The sequence below is a fragment of the Gavialis gangeticus genome, unplaced genomic scaffold (assembly GCF_001723915.1).
Source record: "Gavialis gangeticus isolate Ggan-Ray unplaced genomic scaffold, GavGan_comp1, whole genome shotgun sequence".
NCBI lineage: Eukaryota > Metazoa > Chordata > Crocodylia > Gavialidae > Gavialis > Gavialis gangeticus.
The window spans coordinates 9,242,679-9,257,449 of NW_017729024.1; the positions used below are offsets into that span (position 1 = coordinate 9,242,679).

Here is a 14,771-nt window from a genome sequence, read left to right on the forward strand (position 1 = left end):
CCCGCCACAAGGCTCAGTCTAAGGCCTGCAGGCATCCTCCTTCTTTGACCTCTAGTAAGGAAAAGTTGTGGTGGGTGAGCAGTTAAGGGAGGGCTGTAATAGAGACTGAGCTGGACAGGAGTCACGCAGCCACCAAGGGGTGTCATGGCCACCCCTGGGTCATGAACCTGCCACAACCACCTTTCCTAGATATTCCCAGGATATTTCGTTCCTGTCATGGCTGAGACATTACAGGTCTTCCACACAGCCAAGCATACAAAATATGCTGTTAAGAAAATGGAGTTGCACCTTATATGCATTGCGTGCATACCAGCACTTTGTTTGTTAAAGGGTTCAAAAGAAAGAGAGTGAATACTCATTTGCCACATACAGTGGTAAAATAAAATGATTGTTGAAGGTATCAGTCATTCTGACAATTTAAGCTGACACTTGGCATTTTAGTTGCTGCTGAATGATGCACCTAGGTTTGAGTAGAGCACTGGTTTTCAACCTCTTTTCATTTGTGGACTACTAAAACATTTCTAATGGAGGCGTGGTCCCCTTTGGAAATTTCAGATGGAGGTGTACACCCCTTTGAATTGTAAGTGTGGGTATTCACAAATGCAGGAGTTCTCTTTGTAAATTGTCCTTGACCAATGCTTATTCATCCTCCTCTTGAAAGCCTCGGTGATGAAAGCCTCGGCCTTAGCATTGGAATGTTACTGGATAATAGTGTGATAGGAGCGCAGTGGGTGCCATAGAAGAGCAGCAGTGAGTGGTGGCGGATGTGTGTACACATATACACTTGTGTATATTTTTATATTATATATATATATATAAATTTTAAAATAATAACATTATAGATATGAACAGTTACATGTGAACCCACATTTTGTATATTCGGTGAAATGCACAGGATGTTCAGGGATAAGGAAAGGAGCACAATGCCATTTATCAAGTTAATTCCTCTGGCATTTCCCAGTTCAGTCCCAACATTCTTGTCTAAGGTAATTTCTGCCAAAGTGGATGACAAAAAAAAAATCACATGGAAATTTGGCAAGTCATTGTTGAAGCCAACGGCCTGTCCTCAAGAAGTAAGATATATCTAGTTTTTTACACCCTGTACTTCAAAAAGAGCTTTTATCATCTTGAATGGGGATACCACATCAACTAAGAAGATGCAGTGACAAATAAAACTGAACTCCTATGTACCAAATGTATGTAGATTCTGTACATCCTATTGAAAGTTTAAGGAAATAATTAGTGCCTGTGACTGAACCCTGTTATGACAGTTTCTAAATACAGACTTTTACTGACAGTCTATTCTGTTCCTTTCTGTTTGTTTTTTTTAGGATAGTGAAAAGAAAGGATTTATTAATAAACTTTATGCCATCCAAGAGGTTTGTGTCAGTGTCCAAAATGTCCTTGATGAAGTGGCTTCACTTGGAGAAAGGATAAAGAAGTAAGTGCTGACACATTGGTGCTGGATTGCTTTCTGTGGTATTCACATTTTTTTCACCAGCTGAGGTGCAAAGTATTACTTTTATTTTTTGGCAAAGGACTCCATTTTGGGATGATGTATTGCAAAATCTTATCATTAGTTACTTCGCTTTGTGCTGACCCTTGGTTTCATGAAAGTCCTGTCATTTTAATTCTGGAATTTAGAAGTATATGAATTGGAAAAGGATCAGAACTGCAGCTTTGAAGTAAGAAAGAGGACTGTCCTTCACCTGAGAGATGGAACACTTTTTAACCTAGACATTGAATGAATACAAAGTCTTGATCAAAGAAGTACATAGAGCTAAATAAATATTTGAGAGTTTTTAAACATACACATATGCTCAATTGCTAGGAAGCCTTTTTTTTATGATAGGTTACTTTTAGAGCAGTTTTCATCTGTTGCAGGTGTATTATTTATGCATAAAATATATGCTTTACCAACAAATGTAAACATTACAAATAAATAGGTAAATACTGTGCAGAATATATGGGGAAATTTTTTCAATGGTGTGTTTACATCTGAATGATGCTGGCCTATTACAGGAAGTGTGGTATAATTCTGGCATGTTCAGCCAATGAATACTTCTATTATTTGAGACCAGAAAGATTCTACAAAGAATCTCTCGGCTAAAAGACAGGGCTGATGTCTGCTTGGGCTTTTGCCAGAAAAAGGCCAGCAGTAGGTCCTTCCAAAGTAGGAAGTTTGGTGCAATGTGCTCAGGACCTTCTTGGCGCTGTAAGCAGCACAGTGCAAAATATGAGGCAGAAGGCGACTAGGAGACTATTGTCATTCCAAACAGCCCCACAACAGGTCCACCAGGGCTTTCATGGTACACTCGAAGTAATGCAAAGGTGGAGATAACAGCCCCAACACTGGTTTACTACTTATTTCGAATACTGTCCAGGGACTCCAGGTGTCCAAGGAGCTAGGCTCACATTGCTAAGCGGTAGTTATCATGAATTAGGCTTAACTGCTCATTTGTACTCTGTTTCTGATAATTCAGTCTGCACACAGGTACATGGCACCAAAACACCAACTGGCAGTGAATTTTAAGAAAATGATGTAATGTCATGGGGTCAGGAGACCATAACTATAAAGCATTGAGTCCTCTCATCCTCTTTTACTTCACCCATAGCATGGGCCCATAGTAAGCTTTTCAGTGTCAGGATGAACAGAATGTTGTTACAGAAGTCGTCATCTACGCATTTCAGAAAAACAGACCGTAAAAGGGAAGTCTGGGAAGTCTTCCTGTGGGGGTACTTGTGAAAAACGGTGCATTTTGCAACCTCAAAACCAGGCATACACACAAGAGTAGAAGCAGGTTTGGTACTTTATATTGGGCAGACTCTCAAAACTAGCCTCTTTTTAATTAAGGCTGTTCAAGGGAGTCATCTTGATCATATTTTTCAGCTTGCATTTTGGAATTAGATTTGTGTTCCATTGTATAAGAAAAGAGAGCAATATCATTTGCTAAACAAAGTGAGATTAATAACACTTCCTATAAATCTTTGTAATTTGCTCCTAAAAATGTTATAGGGAATTTGTACTGAATACAGTGCTAACACAGCACATAAGGAGGTTTGCTAAGTGAGGAGCCAGTGTTCCCACACATGAGGTGTCTGTGATCCATAGCACCAAGCCGAGTCACAGGAACATGAGCAGACCCTCAACCTTCTGTTCACCCCAAATACATGCAGAAGAAGGGAAAAGAGCAGGTGTCCCCTGAGGAGAAAGGGACTGATCCTACACCAAGTGACACTAACATAATGTTCACTCTGGAGACATGTCAAAATTGCCAGGGGAGAAAGAAGACAAAACAAGAAGCCAGAGCTCATTATGAAAAATATGGCTAGCAACTCAGACAGCAGTAATTATTTAACCAGAGAAGCCAGAATAATTTAGCCACAATGATCAGGGTACGCAGTCAATATAATTTAAAGATACCATCAAGCTGTTTTGAGCCAAAAACATACTTTCTTTATGGGAAGATAAATGCCATGTGAAATCTTTGGAGTGGTGGTGCTTTTATATAGCCATCCCACTTAACCAAAGATCCCCTGGGATTATTTAACCTGGCCCGTTGCCATTTCTCTCTTTTACAAGCTGAGGATTGGAATCCACACCACGACTGCTTCAAGATTTTATGCATAATCCTCCTCTTCTCCCATATCACAGACTCTGCAAAGTGGCTCCCCAGTTGATCTTTATTCCACTCAGGAATTTGAAGCTCAAAGTGAGGCTCTTAATCTTAAAACTTGATGTAAAACCAATTTACCTGAAGCTTCTTTGAAACCTCAGTTCTTCTGTGCCTAGATAGATGAAACATTTACACTCATAATCAGCTTGTACAGCCCTGAAAAAATGAGTAGGCAGATGGCATAAACCCCTCCACTGAGCTAACATTACCCAGTCTGGTAGAGAATTACCCTAAAAAGGAGAGGGAACAAAAATCTACTGGGGGAAATGATGCTAGTGTAGTTGCCATCTGTTTGTAGCTTATCTCAAGGTAAACATTTGGTCCAGGAAATGAAGTGATGAAATACTAAAGTAATGCATACCTGGGTGTGCAGCTACTCTGGGAGAGCTGGTCATCTAGCCACTCTGGACCCTGCTGTGATTTGCACTGGTGTTCAAAATCAACCTAAGTTAGATTATTGTAATAATACTATGTCTAGGCCTTCTGCTTCCTCCTTTGTCTCCCAAGGAACACTTCCCATTTTGTTGCAGCTTTGCTTTTCCCTCCTATAATTATTTTTTTTATTGTGCCTCCTCCCTGTCCCTTTCTCACCTTTCTTTTTTAGCGCTCTCCTTTTCTCTTTGCTGCCCCAATTCTCAATACTGTGTTCCTGTCCTTTTCTCCCCGTATTATACCTCCTTTTCCTTCTGTCTCCTACCCTTTCATACCTATTACCTATCAAACCTGCCTTTCTGAAAGGTTGCTTTCCTGCATTGTAGAAGGGTTGCCCACTTTGCACACCTGCATAGTTTTAGTCAGTCCTGACCCCACTGTGACTGAAAGACCACTGACTTGGGAGTATTACTACATATGAAACAGAGACAGGGAAGCCACTCAGATCCACAGTTAACTCCTTGTCTGTGTTTCAGAGTGCCAGAGGAGAATTATATTAGAAGACCTAACCAGCACTGTGCAATATTCCAGCCGTTAATAATGGAGGTGGGGGGAAAGGACACTCACTTGGGCCTTGTTTGAGCAAATGAACTAAAGACAGGGATATGAGTTGTCTTTGTGAGTAAACTTGGAAGAAAGGAAATTTACAATTTTTTCTGGAGGTAAAATAGGGGAAGGTATTGGAATTCCCCACCCCATGACAACAGTAGTCTCTCAATGGCATGCAGGGCCCCAGTTAAGTGAGTTGGGAGAGATTTTTTCATATGGGATGAAGAAGCTAAGGCTCACTTTCATTTCCTTATGGTGTGAATACAGATCTGAGATCTTCCACCTATTCTGCACCCATTTTTTCTTACACAATTTCAGTTCTGTCTCACTAATGAAGACTGACTCTTCTGTTTGCAGAGCTGTAGTCTGCCTGTTCTTTTGTAAGTTTGGTAAGGCAATTAGACTTCTGACTTATGTTAATTTTTTGTTTAGTACATTCAACTGGACTGTCCCATTCTTAAGCTGGCTGGCAATTGTTGCCCTCTGTGTGTTCACAGTCATCCTGTATTTCATTCCACTGAGATACATTGTCCTTGTCTGGGGTAAGTAAAGCCTTTTTTAACTGTCTGTGCCACTTAGAACAAACTGTTTTTTAAGGGATGAGTTACACTGTCAGTAGTTTTCTGTATTTATGGTCATGAAGCTACTCCGTGATGGAAACAGACAGGTTAGTTAAAAATCACAACTGTGTAAAGATTTAGGCCCACCTGCAAAAAGCATTTTTCTTGTCTGGCATTGTAGACTTCATCATACTATAAACATGTAGCTGTGAGGATTCTTCATATATCAAAGTGTAGCTTTGTCTAGATATTATTCTGATTTATTTTCACCACTTATACACAAACAGAGGCATTTCAATCTATATAGTGCATTTAGGACACTATGCTTTTTTACTGCAGCACTTTATCTTGTGGAAATGTATGTAAACACAGTGCCAAAAAGCTGTTTAAAAGGTCACCTTTAGGCTAACAGAAAAGCACGTGTGGTATTTTACCCATGGATAATTAACAAAAAGTAGTTAAGTTTCTTTTGGGGACAGAGCTGACCCTCAATGGCTTGTTTCCATTTTTTATACAGTTTTAGGAAAGCTAATGTACTGCATACCAGTTCTAAAAATTGCTTTATGTTTTAACCATACATTTTTAACAAAAACCCTCTTCTGTATCGGCAATACCTCCATTCTGTAGGTACACACCCAGCGTAAAGAAAATTGGCTCATTTACATGTGGAGCAGCAAGCTTTTGTTTCCAAAAAAACCCCAACCCATTAAATAAAAATAAATCATGCCTTGGAAAACTCAGTTTTCCCTCAAACTCTAGGAACAACATACTGTAGCATTAACTTGACTTCAGATATTTTACGTGAAGATCCCCAGTGCAGACTTGGCAATAGACATTTGGTTATTTAAGTTTAAAATATTCACTTAAAATGGAATGGGAAAATCTTAAAAGAAACTTAAGAACCCAAGTCAAACCTTCTGGCACCTCTGCTATTCTCAAAACTACCATTCAGCTGTTGCCTAATGCCTTCAGATAAGACTGGGATTCATATTCCTTGTAGATCAGAAAACCAATCAGTGCCACTGGCTAAATCAGCAGAACCCATTTACATAGTAGAACTCAGATTCTCTGCTGGTTAGTCTCCTACTCCCCTGGGAGGATGAGGGTTTGCAAACTAACTGGAAGTTATAGCCATAGCAAACAGGGAGAAGGTAGACCACAGCGGTGCACTGGCTTTTTGCTGTGGCTTTTACTTCAAAAGGCACTGCTTCTGTGTTTTGCTGCACAGGACTGCCACTGTGCTTTAGCAATGGGAGAAGCAGTGCCCTTTGAAGTAAAAACCACAGGAAACAGTTGAGCAGATTTTCCTTAATTCATCAATTGACTGAGAATTGAACTGGTTGTGAACCGCCCAGATACAAATGACCCAGGTTCTTCTGTATAGTGGAACAGGTCCAGTGTGAGAAGCAGAGAGAGAGAGACACCCTTCCCAAATCAAGGATTAGAACTTGATTATATCAAGGATCTAAATCAAGGATTAGAACCTCCTAAATCCAAGAGGATTTCTCTCACCATTAAACTATTGGTTGAGTTGGAATTGGTATGTTTCCAGTTTTACACAGTTGGCAAAAGAAAATATATGCTACTGAATCAGAGAACCTGTGTGGTAGCAATGAAGTTTGGTGCCCAGGGCAAAGCCCACAGTGGTAGCCTGCCTTCATCCCACGCACAGATCCAGGGGGCACATGCCCCCCCATGCTTGCCTGGGAGAGCCCGGAGTGCTCAGAGCCACTCTTCCCCCATCCCTGCGCCCCTCCCCCCCCCAAATATGCTGTTAAGAAAATGGAGTTGCACCTTATATGCATTGCATGCATACCAGCACTTTGTTTGTTAAAGGGTTCAAAAGAAAGAGAGTGAGTATTCATTCGCCACATACAGTGGTAAAATAAAAGGATTGTCGTTCTGCTTAATGACAAATGAGCCACTCACAACTTCATCCTGTGGCCCACCCCAGCTGGGCAGCTCCTGTTGGTGCCCCTTCACTTTGGCAACCAGGGTGGTCACCCCACTCATCCTCCACCCCCCCGCTATGGCACTGGCAAACCTGGTTCTAGATACAAACCATAGGAGATGGGTCAGCCCTGCCCTTTCCTCTGCAATTTCAGTGTTGGCTAGATTAAGAAGCTCCTTGTTCAGCTGGCTTCTGAAGACCATTTCTTTAAGTACCTAACTCTTTCTATGTATTAGCTCAGGGCTAAGGATTTTAGCTGGCACCAGACCCCTCTTAGGTTAGGTGTTGCTGTGCTAAGCAGAGCAACACCTAAATATCCTTGATGAGCTCATTAAAGCCAGAAGCCTGTTCCTGAAATGGATAGCTCCAAATACTTACTTTTCTATTTGTTGTTTCTAGCCTCGCTAGTGCAGATTCACCTGCTCATCTCATTCACTTCTCTTTCATTTAAAGACAAACACTCATTTCTGTTTGGCTTTTAGGGATATGATGGACGGTCACCTCTAAGAAAGCACTGTGTGGGCTGCTTTGGAATGCATTCTCCCAAGCTCCTCTGTTGGGAGGCAGCTTTTCTCCTTAGGAAAACTCCTCCATGCTGTGACAGATGATACTTGCATGGGTCTATCTATCTTCTCCACACCCACTGAGATTCTGTCTCTCAGACTCCCCATCCCAAGGGACACTTTGTTTTCTTCTCCAGCCTCTTTTTCTCTGCATAAACTTAAGGAGCTTCAAACTTGTTCAGTGTGGACCAGAGCAATTAGGCAACATCCCTGCAGCTAATACAGTTACCTCTATGGAATAGTAATGTTAAGAAAATATTGATGTATTTGACCTGTTTTATATGAAGCATCTTAAACTCTCTTGACAAGGATTAATTGGACCCTTTGCTTTTACTCTGCACTTCCTCTCCCCTTAATCTGTTTTATTCTTACCACATCACTACTTCTGTTTGCCTGCTGCACAGTCCCCTGGTTTGGCACTTGTTTTTATATAGTTCCTGGTTCCCTCCTTCCATATGTCCCCCAATTGCCTTATGTCCCATTGATGGTTCTTGCTGTATTCTGCCTCCAGTCGTGGAGAGTGACCGTCTCTTCCTTTTATCAGGGAATAAAGCCAACAGGAGGAATCTAGGTTTTTTTCACCTTCATTTACAGCTACTTTTACAAGCATCCAAATTCTTCTCATGGCATCAAAGGCAAGCTGACACCATGCCAGTACCCGCCCATTAACCACAGTATGAGAAAGTATGAGAGAGGCATTCAGTTTGTCAGTAACATGGAGCTGGGTTGGATCCCCTGAAATGGATACATCTGAGCTTCAGATAATCTGCTTAATGACCAATTGTACTAAGAGCTAAAATTTAAAAGAATGCAGGAATCATCAACCTAAGCACAACTTCCTCCTCTCCTTGCATGCACATAGGAGAGTTCTGTAAGATGGCTGAATCACTCGATCAGTTGGCAAGTGGCGTTACCAATGCCTGCTATCTATACATTTTGTCAAGTGGGTGAAGCGTCACGTTCTGTCTAGGGTTATATAGGAGACCTACCAGCAAAATCTGATTGGAAGACGCACCAAATCATCTCATCTCCCATATCGTCTGGCCACAACCCACAGGGCAGTCCCTGTATGTTTTGACATTTGATCTCTGCTTGCTTTGGGTAGTAGTAGATCTGGTTGTTGTATGCCCCTTCAAGCCTTAGGTCAGTTATATTGTTCCCATAGGCTACAAACTTACATTATTTATTCAAATAGAAGATGACCCTGATTATAAGATGACTTCCTAATAATTAGATTCAATATGTGGAAGATTTGTTCCAGGTATAGAATATAATGATTGGAGATTTGCCTTGAATTTGTCGCTCTCCCACTAGTGCAGCAGGGAAAATAAATTTGGGGGTCAGGTTCCCCCTTGCTCTCTTTTCCCCTCAACCTTTTTCCCCTAGCAGTCCCTTCTCCCTCTCCTTACTGTTAGGCCCTACTTTCCTTGATCACATGAAAATGAGAAAATTTGAAAACAATAACATTGAAATTGTGCTAATTAGCCCTGACTTAAAATTGGGACCAGTATTTTTGGGATGCTCCAAAAATATGCAGATAAGGTTCAGGGCAACCTGATCTGACTTCACCTCATGGAGGGTGGGGCCACACTAATAATATGTGACAGACTGACGGGAGGTGGGGGTGATGGAGGGATTCTGGGTGAACTGTATGGAGCCCTGTTTGATGATGTTTACCAGGCATTTAAGGCTGGTGAAGAAACAGGACTCATTGAAAATACGATAGAAATGTACAGCTCAGCTGTGGAAGTAGAGAGGGATAAAAAATGTATGCAACGTAGTGGCTCACCATGACTAAAAAGAGTTGGTGGTGAGGAGTGCACTTAATGAGCACTGTCATATGTATTATTTAGATGGGCTGCACTAATCTATCCTTGTACATTCCCATGTTTGCCCACAGGAGGCTATTTTTTTTTATAGTCATGCTCAGTATTGTCTGCATTTAATCAGTTTCATAGTTGATTTTCATTCCTGAGCACAGGCTGCTTTTGGCCATCAGTTTAATGATAGCCGTTGAATTTAAAATGGTTTTCTTGTATGCAAGTGGGGAAGCATGCTGATTGGAGAGAAATACCTTATCTTGTATTAGAGTAAATATGGTATGTTCTATTAGGGAAATCTTATGGAGAGATTCTGAACCACAGTCTAATAATGCAATAGCAGGTATAATTAAAAATTATTTTGTAACTTATTCTTGCTAACATGTGCTTGGTGCTTCTGATCTTTGATTACCGATTAGAATAAACCAAAACAACTTTTCTTTTGTGGAATAATGATCAATTCGTCTCCTCAAAAATGTTACCAAGGCAAGATGTATTTAAAAAAATCTGTAAAAAGAACTTGAATATGGTAATATTATCTGAGGATTTTGAAGTAGAGGAGTAAAGATTATTACCTTAATTTACTGTAAGGTTCCATAAGGTAAATGCAAAACTTAATGGCTGTCACTGCAAAATAAAAATAAAGAGGCTAGAGAAAAAACAACACAAGCACTTTTAGAGACTGAGTTTACAGCTCATTAAGTTGATGCTAAATATCAGCCTATGAAATGGGTCTTAAAATCTCTGTCAAAAGTTTGCCAGAAATGTGTTTTTTAATAACAGTATCACACTGAATACACCAGAGACCTTAATAACATTTGAACTGTCACTTTTCCAGGCATCAATAAATTTACAAAGAAACTTCGAAGTCCATATGCAATTGATAACAATGAGCTACTTGACTTCCTTTCCAGAGTCCCTTCAGATGTACAAGTGGTGTGTATATTTTTTTTCATTCTCATCTAGTTGTCATTTTAATATAAAACACTATTAATCCTATATTATTATGTGTTGATTTTTAAGTTGTGTTTGGACTTTGCATTCTCTGGGCCAAATAAATTAAAACTCAAATAAGGGGGTAAAATCCAGTTAAACTTAAGCAAGTTTGCTGTACTTTTCTGGTTGAGGAGTTAGTTATTGCCATGGTTGTGCCTTTGAGGATCCTCAGGGGCAAGCAGTAAAAAAGAAGAATGTTTGGGAGATGGCAGTGGGTGACGGAGTGTGTATTAACCAACCTCCAGGGATTAGGTGAATATCATTGGAGTATTGTACTGCTGGGTTTTTTTGTAGGAAGTGCTGCTGCCTGAGGCCATCAGCACCTGAAGGGAGGAAATAGGAATGTCAGATAATGAAAGGAAATGCAGTAATGCAGAGCCAGTGGCAGGCTATTTTGCCCAGTATCTTGTGGTAGCACTGTAAAATTTAAGATACTGCCACCTGTTTTTCTAAGGTGAGAATTTTTGTTTTATTTGAGAATTGGGGTGAAGTCACTATTTTTTTTTTTTTTTTTTTTAAGAAAATGAGTGTTAGATGTGCTTCTATTGTGGTACAGGATCTTTGATATGAACTCTTAAGTATAAAGGTGAGTTAGAGCATAAATCGGTAGTTGTATTAAGAAGCTGATTATGTTTTCAAGTGTTTTCAGGTGCTGGTTTAATTCAGCCTTGGTGTGAGTACGAGTTATATACACTAGATCTGAATCTAGTCCCTTCCATGGTGAGCTAAGTTTAAGTTTGAGAATGCATTAAAAAAAGCAAACAAACTCAAGAAGCAGATTTGAAGGAATTTTGTATCCATTTCTTTAAAGTGGATATTGTTTATTTTCAATGTAAGATCTTGGAGAGGGGAGAGAGTGTTCTTCACTAACGTTTACATCTGTTCACTGTTTTATTTCCTGGCAGGATATTCCTTATGCTGTTTTTCCTCCTTACTCCAGATCTATCATACCATTGTTTTTGTATCCCAGCTGCAGATCCCACACTGTGTGCATGGAGACAGCACTTTTTCTCCCTAGGAAAAAAATAAAACTCTCTCATTCTTTTGCTAGTGAGTTGCCACCTGACCAGTTTCTCTCTGAACATTGTGTTTAAACAGGTGCAATACCAAGAACTGAAACATGATCCCAGTCACAGCCCAAGTAAGAGGAAGAAAAACAATCCTGGCTAACCAGCTTCATGTTCGGAGAGGACTAGCATCTGCTGGGGGAAGATAAAAGGAAAAGCCCAAAGCCTAAGCAGCACTTCCTTTCTTTAAGCTTTTTATTTTGCCTTTTTATCCAATGGAGAGAATTTGTAAATATTGTACAAAGGCATTTACCATTGAAACTATACTTACTTACCATTGTAGAGACAAATTTGGTGAAGGTTTAAAGTATGGCTTATGCTTGTGTGAAAGCCTTATAAAAAACATAACCCATTACACGGATTAATGTAAAATAAGAACTGGCAGATATTTTGTAATGTAGGAGAAGGCACATATAAATAAATATTCAAGTCATGCTGATTAAATCTGCAAAAATGTAAATTTAAATCTGATTCAAAAAAGGCAAGTGAAGTTTTATTTGTGAGCATTAATATTTGTATTGTTAGTCTCCATTACGCTTTTTCTATGTTTATACATTTCAAGAGAAATACAGTGCGATGGAACCTACTGCACTTCAGTTTTATCAGAAATCCTGAACTTTAGATCCCAATGTTAACATCTTGTACAATGTATTCATGCTGACTAGGACTGCTTGTAAGCTCATTAAGTGTATACCAAGTGTAAATCCCTTTCTGGGACTCCATTCACTGAAGAAGTTACCTGCCACTTTTATCATTCCATCATAAGATTTTAAAATACATACATCTCTCTAAAAATACTGCCAGGTTTGTAATTGCATATGTAACTTTTTATATGTACCACTAATCTTAATTTGTACTAACTAGTTTGCACCTGACCTCAGTACTTTATTCGCTAAAAAAAATATCATCACACTAAATCCATCTCGCTTCAGGTGTCAGATTATGAACACCATTTGTGCATATACAAATTTTAATACCAAACTTACAGAAAATGTTTTTGCATTCTAATTGCAAGGTCATATTTTAAATGCTTTATGGCATATTTCATTATGTGTTACCCATGTGAAATATAGTGTAAAAATGCAGTGTGGTAAAAGTGATATTCCAGTTTATTTCTTTAGTTAATTATATAATTGGTCCTTCTGATACAGCTGTGCCCTATTGCATTGCATGTAAATTCAATGAAACATACAGAAAAATGGTTTCTATTTAAAATATTTTAAATAGTTGTTGGATAATGAATACTTTGGGACATAGTCTTACGTCTCTGCATGGAGAGTTATACACCTGGCTCTCCATATAGCAAGTTGAGAGTATGTTACTAAGGGCCTCATTGTATGTCTGCTACTTAAATCTCCTTGTGATGTCAGAGGGAATTTGGTCCAAGTGAAAACTGAAGGACTACACCCTCAATAACTAAGCGATCCATGCCCTACCCTGTGAAACATCTGGCTTTTTGTTGCAATTGCTGGGAAAGTTTGTGTTGCAATACTGTAACAATACATTTTGATAAAGGATATTTAGGAGGAATATGCAGGGAGTTGAATGTATATATTAATGTCTAAAGAATTATTCTTTAGCTGCATTGCTCTTTAGAACTATTTTAAAATTATTTTTATGTTAAAGATATGTTGCTAATTAATGTTTCTTATAGGAGAACTATTTTGATCTTTTCTGTTTGTACAAAGCTCTGGAGAGAATGCCAGTCATATTACCTTTCTGTAGAAAGGCTCTGACCTAAATATGCTCCAAATAGATCATCATGTTATAGTGATCTATTTAAAAGGCATACATATCTATCCTGTCATCATTCATTGCTGAAGAACAATACACCATTAACGATGTCAACCTTATTAACGACCTTTATCGATAAGACTTTTGTTTGCAATAACTTTCAATTTGATAATGTAAAAAATTGTTCTGCGCCGACAATGTCTACAGACTTCCTCTGATATACTGCAAGCCTTGCACTCTTTTGCTATTGTCCATCATTCTGTGTGAAACTTCATGTTTGTTTAGCTGTGCTCAATTTTCATCTGTTTATTTCAGTGATAGCGTCTAACATTTGTCCATTTACTGCATTAAACACAGACACTTTTATGTATATCAGTATTTTAGGTATTTGGCAGCATTTTTCTTTGTTATCCTACACCCACATGTTCCTATGTATTATATGGTGAAAGACATATCAACTGAAGCTGAATGAAAACTTAATGTTGCAGTACTGAGTGGTATTTTTCAGGATCAAAATTAAAAGGAGAAATTCTGGTGGAGTGGGGAATCTACTGGTTAATAAAATTATTTAAATTATTTGATGCCTTCACTATTTACAGTCTCGCTACATGCAGAATGCATCAAAGCAACACCATTGCCTTAAATTACCTTCACAGGGTTACCTGCACCAGTAAGAAAACAGTTTCTTCACCAAAATGTCAGTGATTTGGTTATGAGCCCATTCTCTCTCTGCCACATGTTCAATTTAAGGCATGATGGAAGCCAGCCAAAATATATGGGGCACATTTTGTTGAATAATTTTGTGGCTGGTTTCCCATTTTGTCTCACTATTAATTGCCTGAACATGTGGCTAGGTTACTATTTAAGTTGCTATTAACAAGTTAATCAGGTCTTAAGTGTAACATCTGCCAGGAGCTTTAATCAGAAGGACTCTGGGTTTTATTCATAACTTCACGACTAACTCAAAATATGAACATTACTTGGGCTGGTTATTCTTCAGTTTCACTTTGCAAAGAAAAGAAATGGTTCTCACAGTGGTATTATGGCTTTAGTGAAAGGTGCTGCCATAGTGCAGATAACATTTTGAATATTTTTTTTCACATTTACTTATACTGCAGAAAGTTTTGTTATCCTTGAGTTCAAATATTAGTGAAATATAAATGGTTTAATTTTAAAAGGCCCCATGAGTGATAGCAGTTAATGTTAATTTTAACTTCTGTGGTTTACTGTAACTTCAGGTGGTTAATGAAAGAGTTCAGAGGACTACCAGCAACCAGGCAAAATGAGATACAAAGTGACATCATGAATAGGAAAAAGTATACCCACTTCCCTAATGAAACAGTAGTATACCAAATGATAGTCAATAAAAATTTACCTTTACTGCCATTTAACAAATCAGTGAACAATCTAAGATAACCCTGT

At 38.9% G+C, this 14,771-nt stretch overlaps 1 protein-coding gene across 2 annotated transcripts in view; it reads left to right on the forward strand.

Annotated features, from left to right (window-relative positions):
• MCTP1 (multiple C2 and transmembrane domain containing 1) overlaps positions 1 to 14,528 on the forward strand; it is a 417,042-nt gene extending 402,514 nt beyond the window's left edge. For both annotated transcript variants that reach the window (XM_019516879.1, XM_019516880.1), the window contains 4 exons: positions 1,332 to 1,441; positions 5,091 to 5,200; positions 10,391 to 10,488; positions 11,647 to 14,528. In XM_019516879.1, coding sequence (XP_019372424.1) covers positions 1,332 to 1,441; positions 5,091 to 5,200; positions 10,391 to 10,488; positions 11,647 to 11,718 — 390 coding nt within the window. In that variant the 3' untranslated portion in view covers positions 11,719 to 14,528. The remainder of the gene's footprint in view (positions 1 to 1,331; positions 1,442 to 5,090; positions 5,201 to 10,390; positions 10,489 to 11,646) is intronic.
• The last annotated feature ends 243 nt before the right edge of the window (positions 14,529 to 14,771 follow it).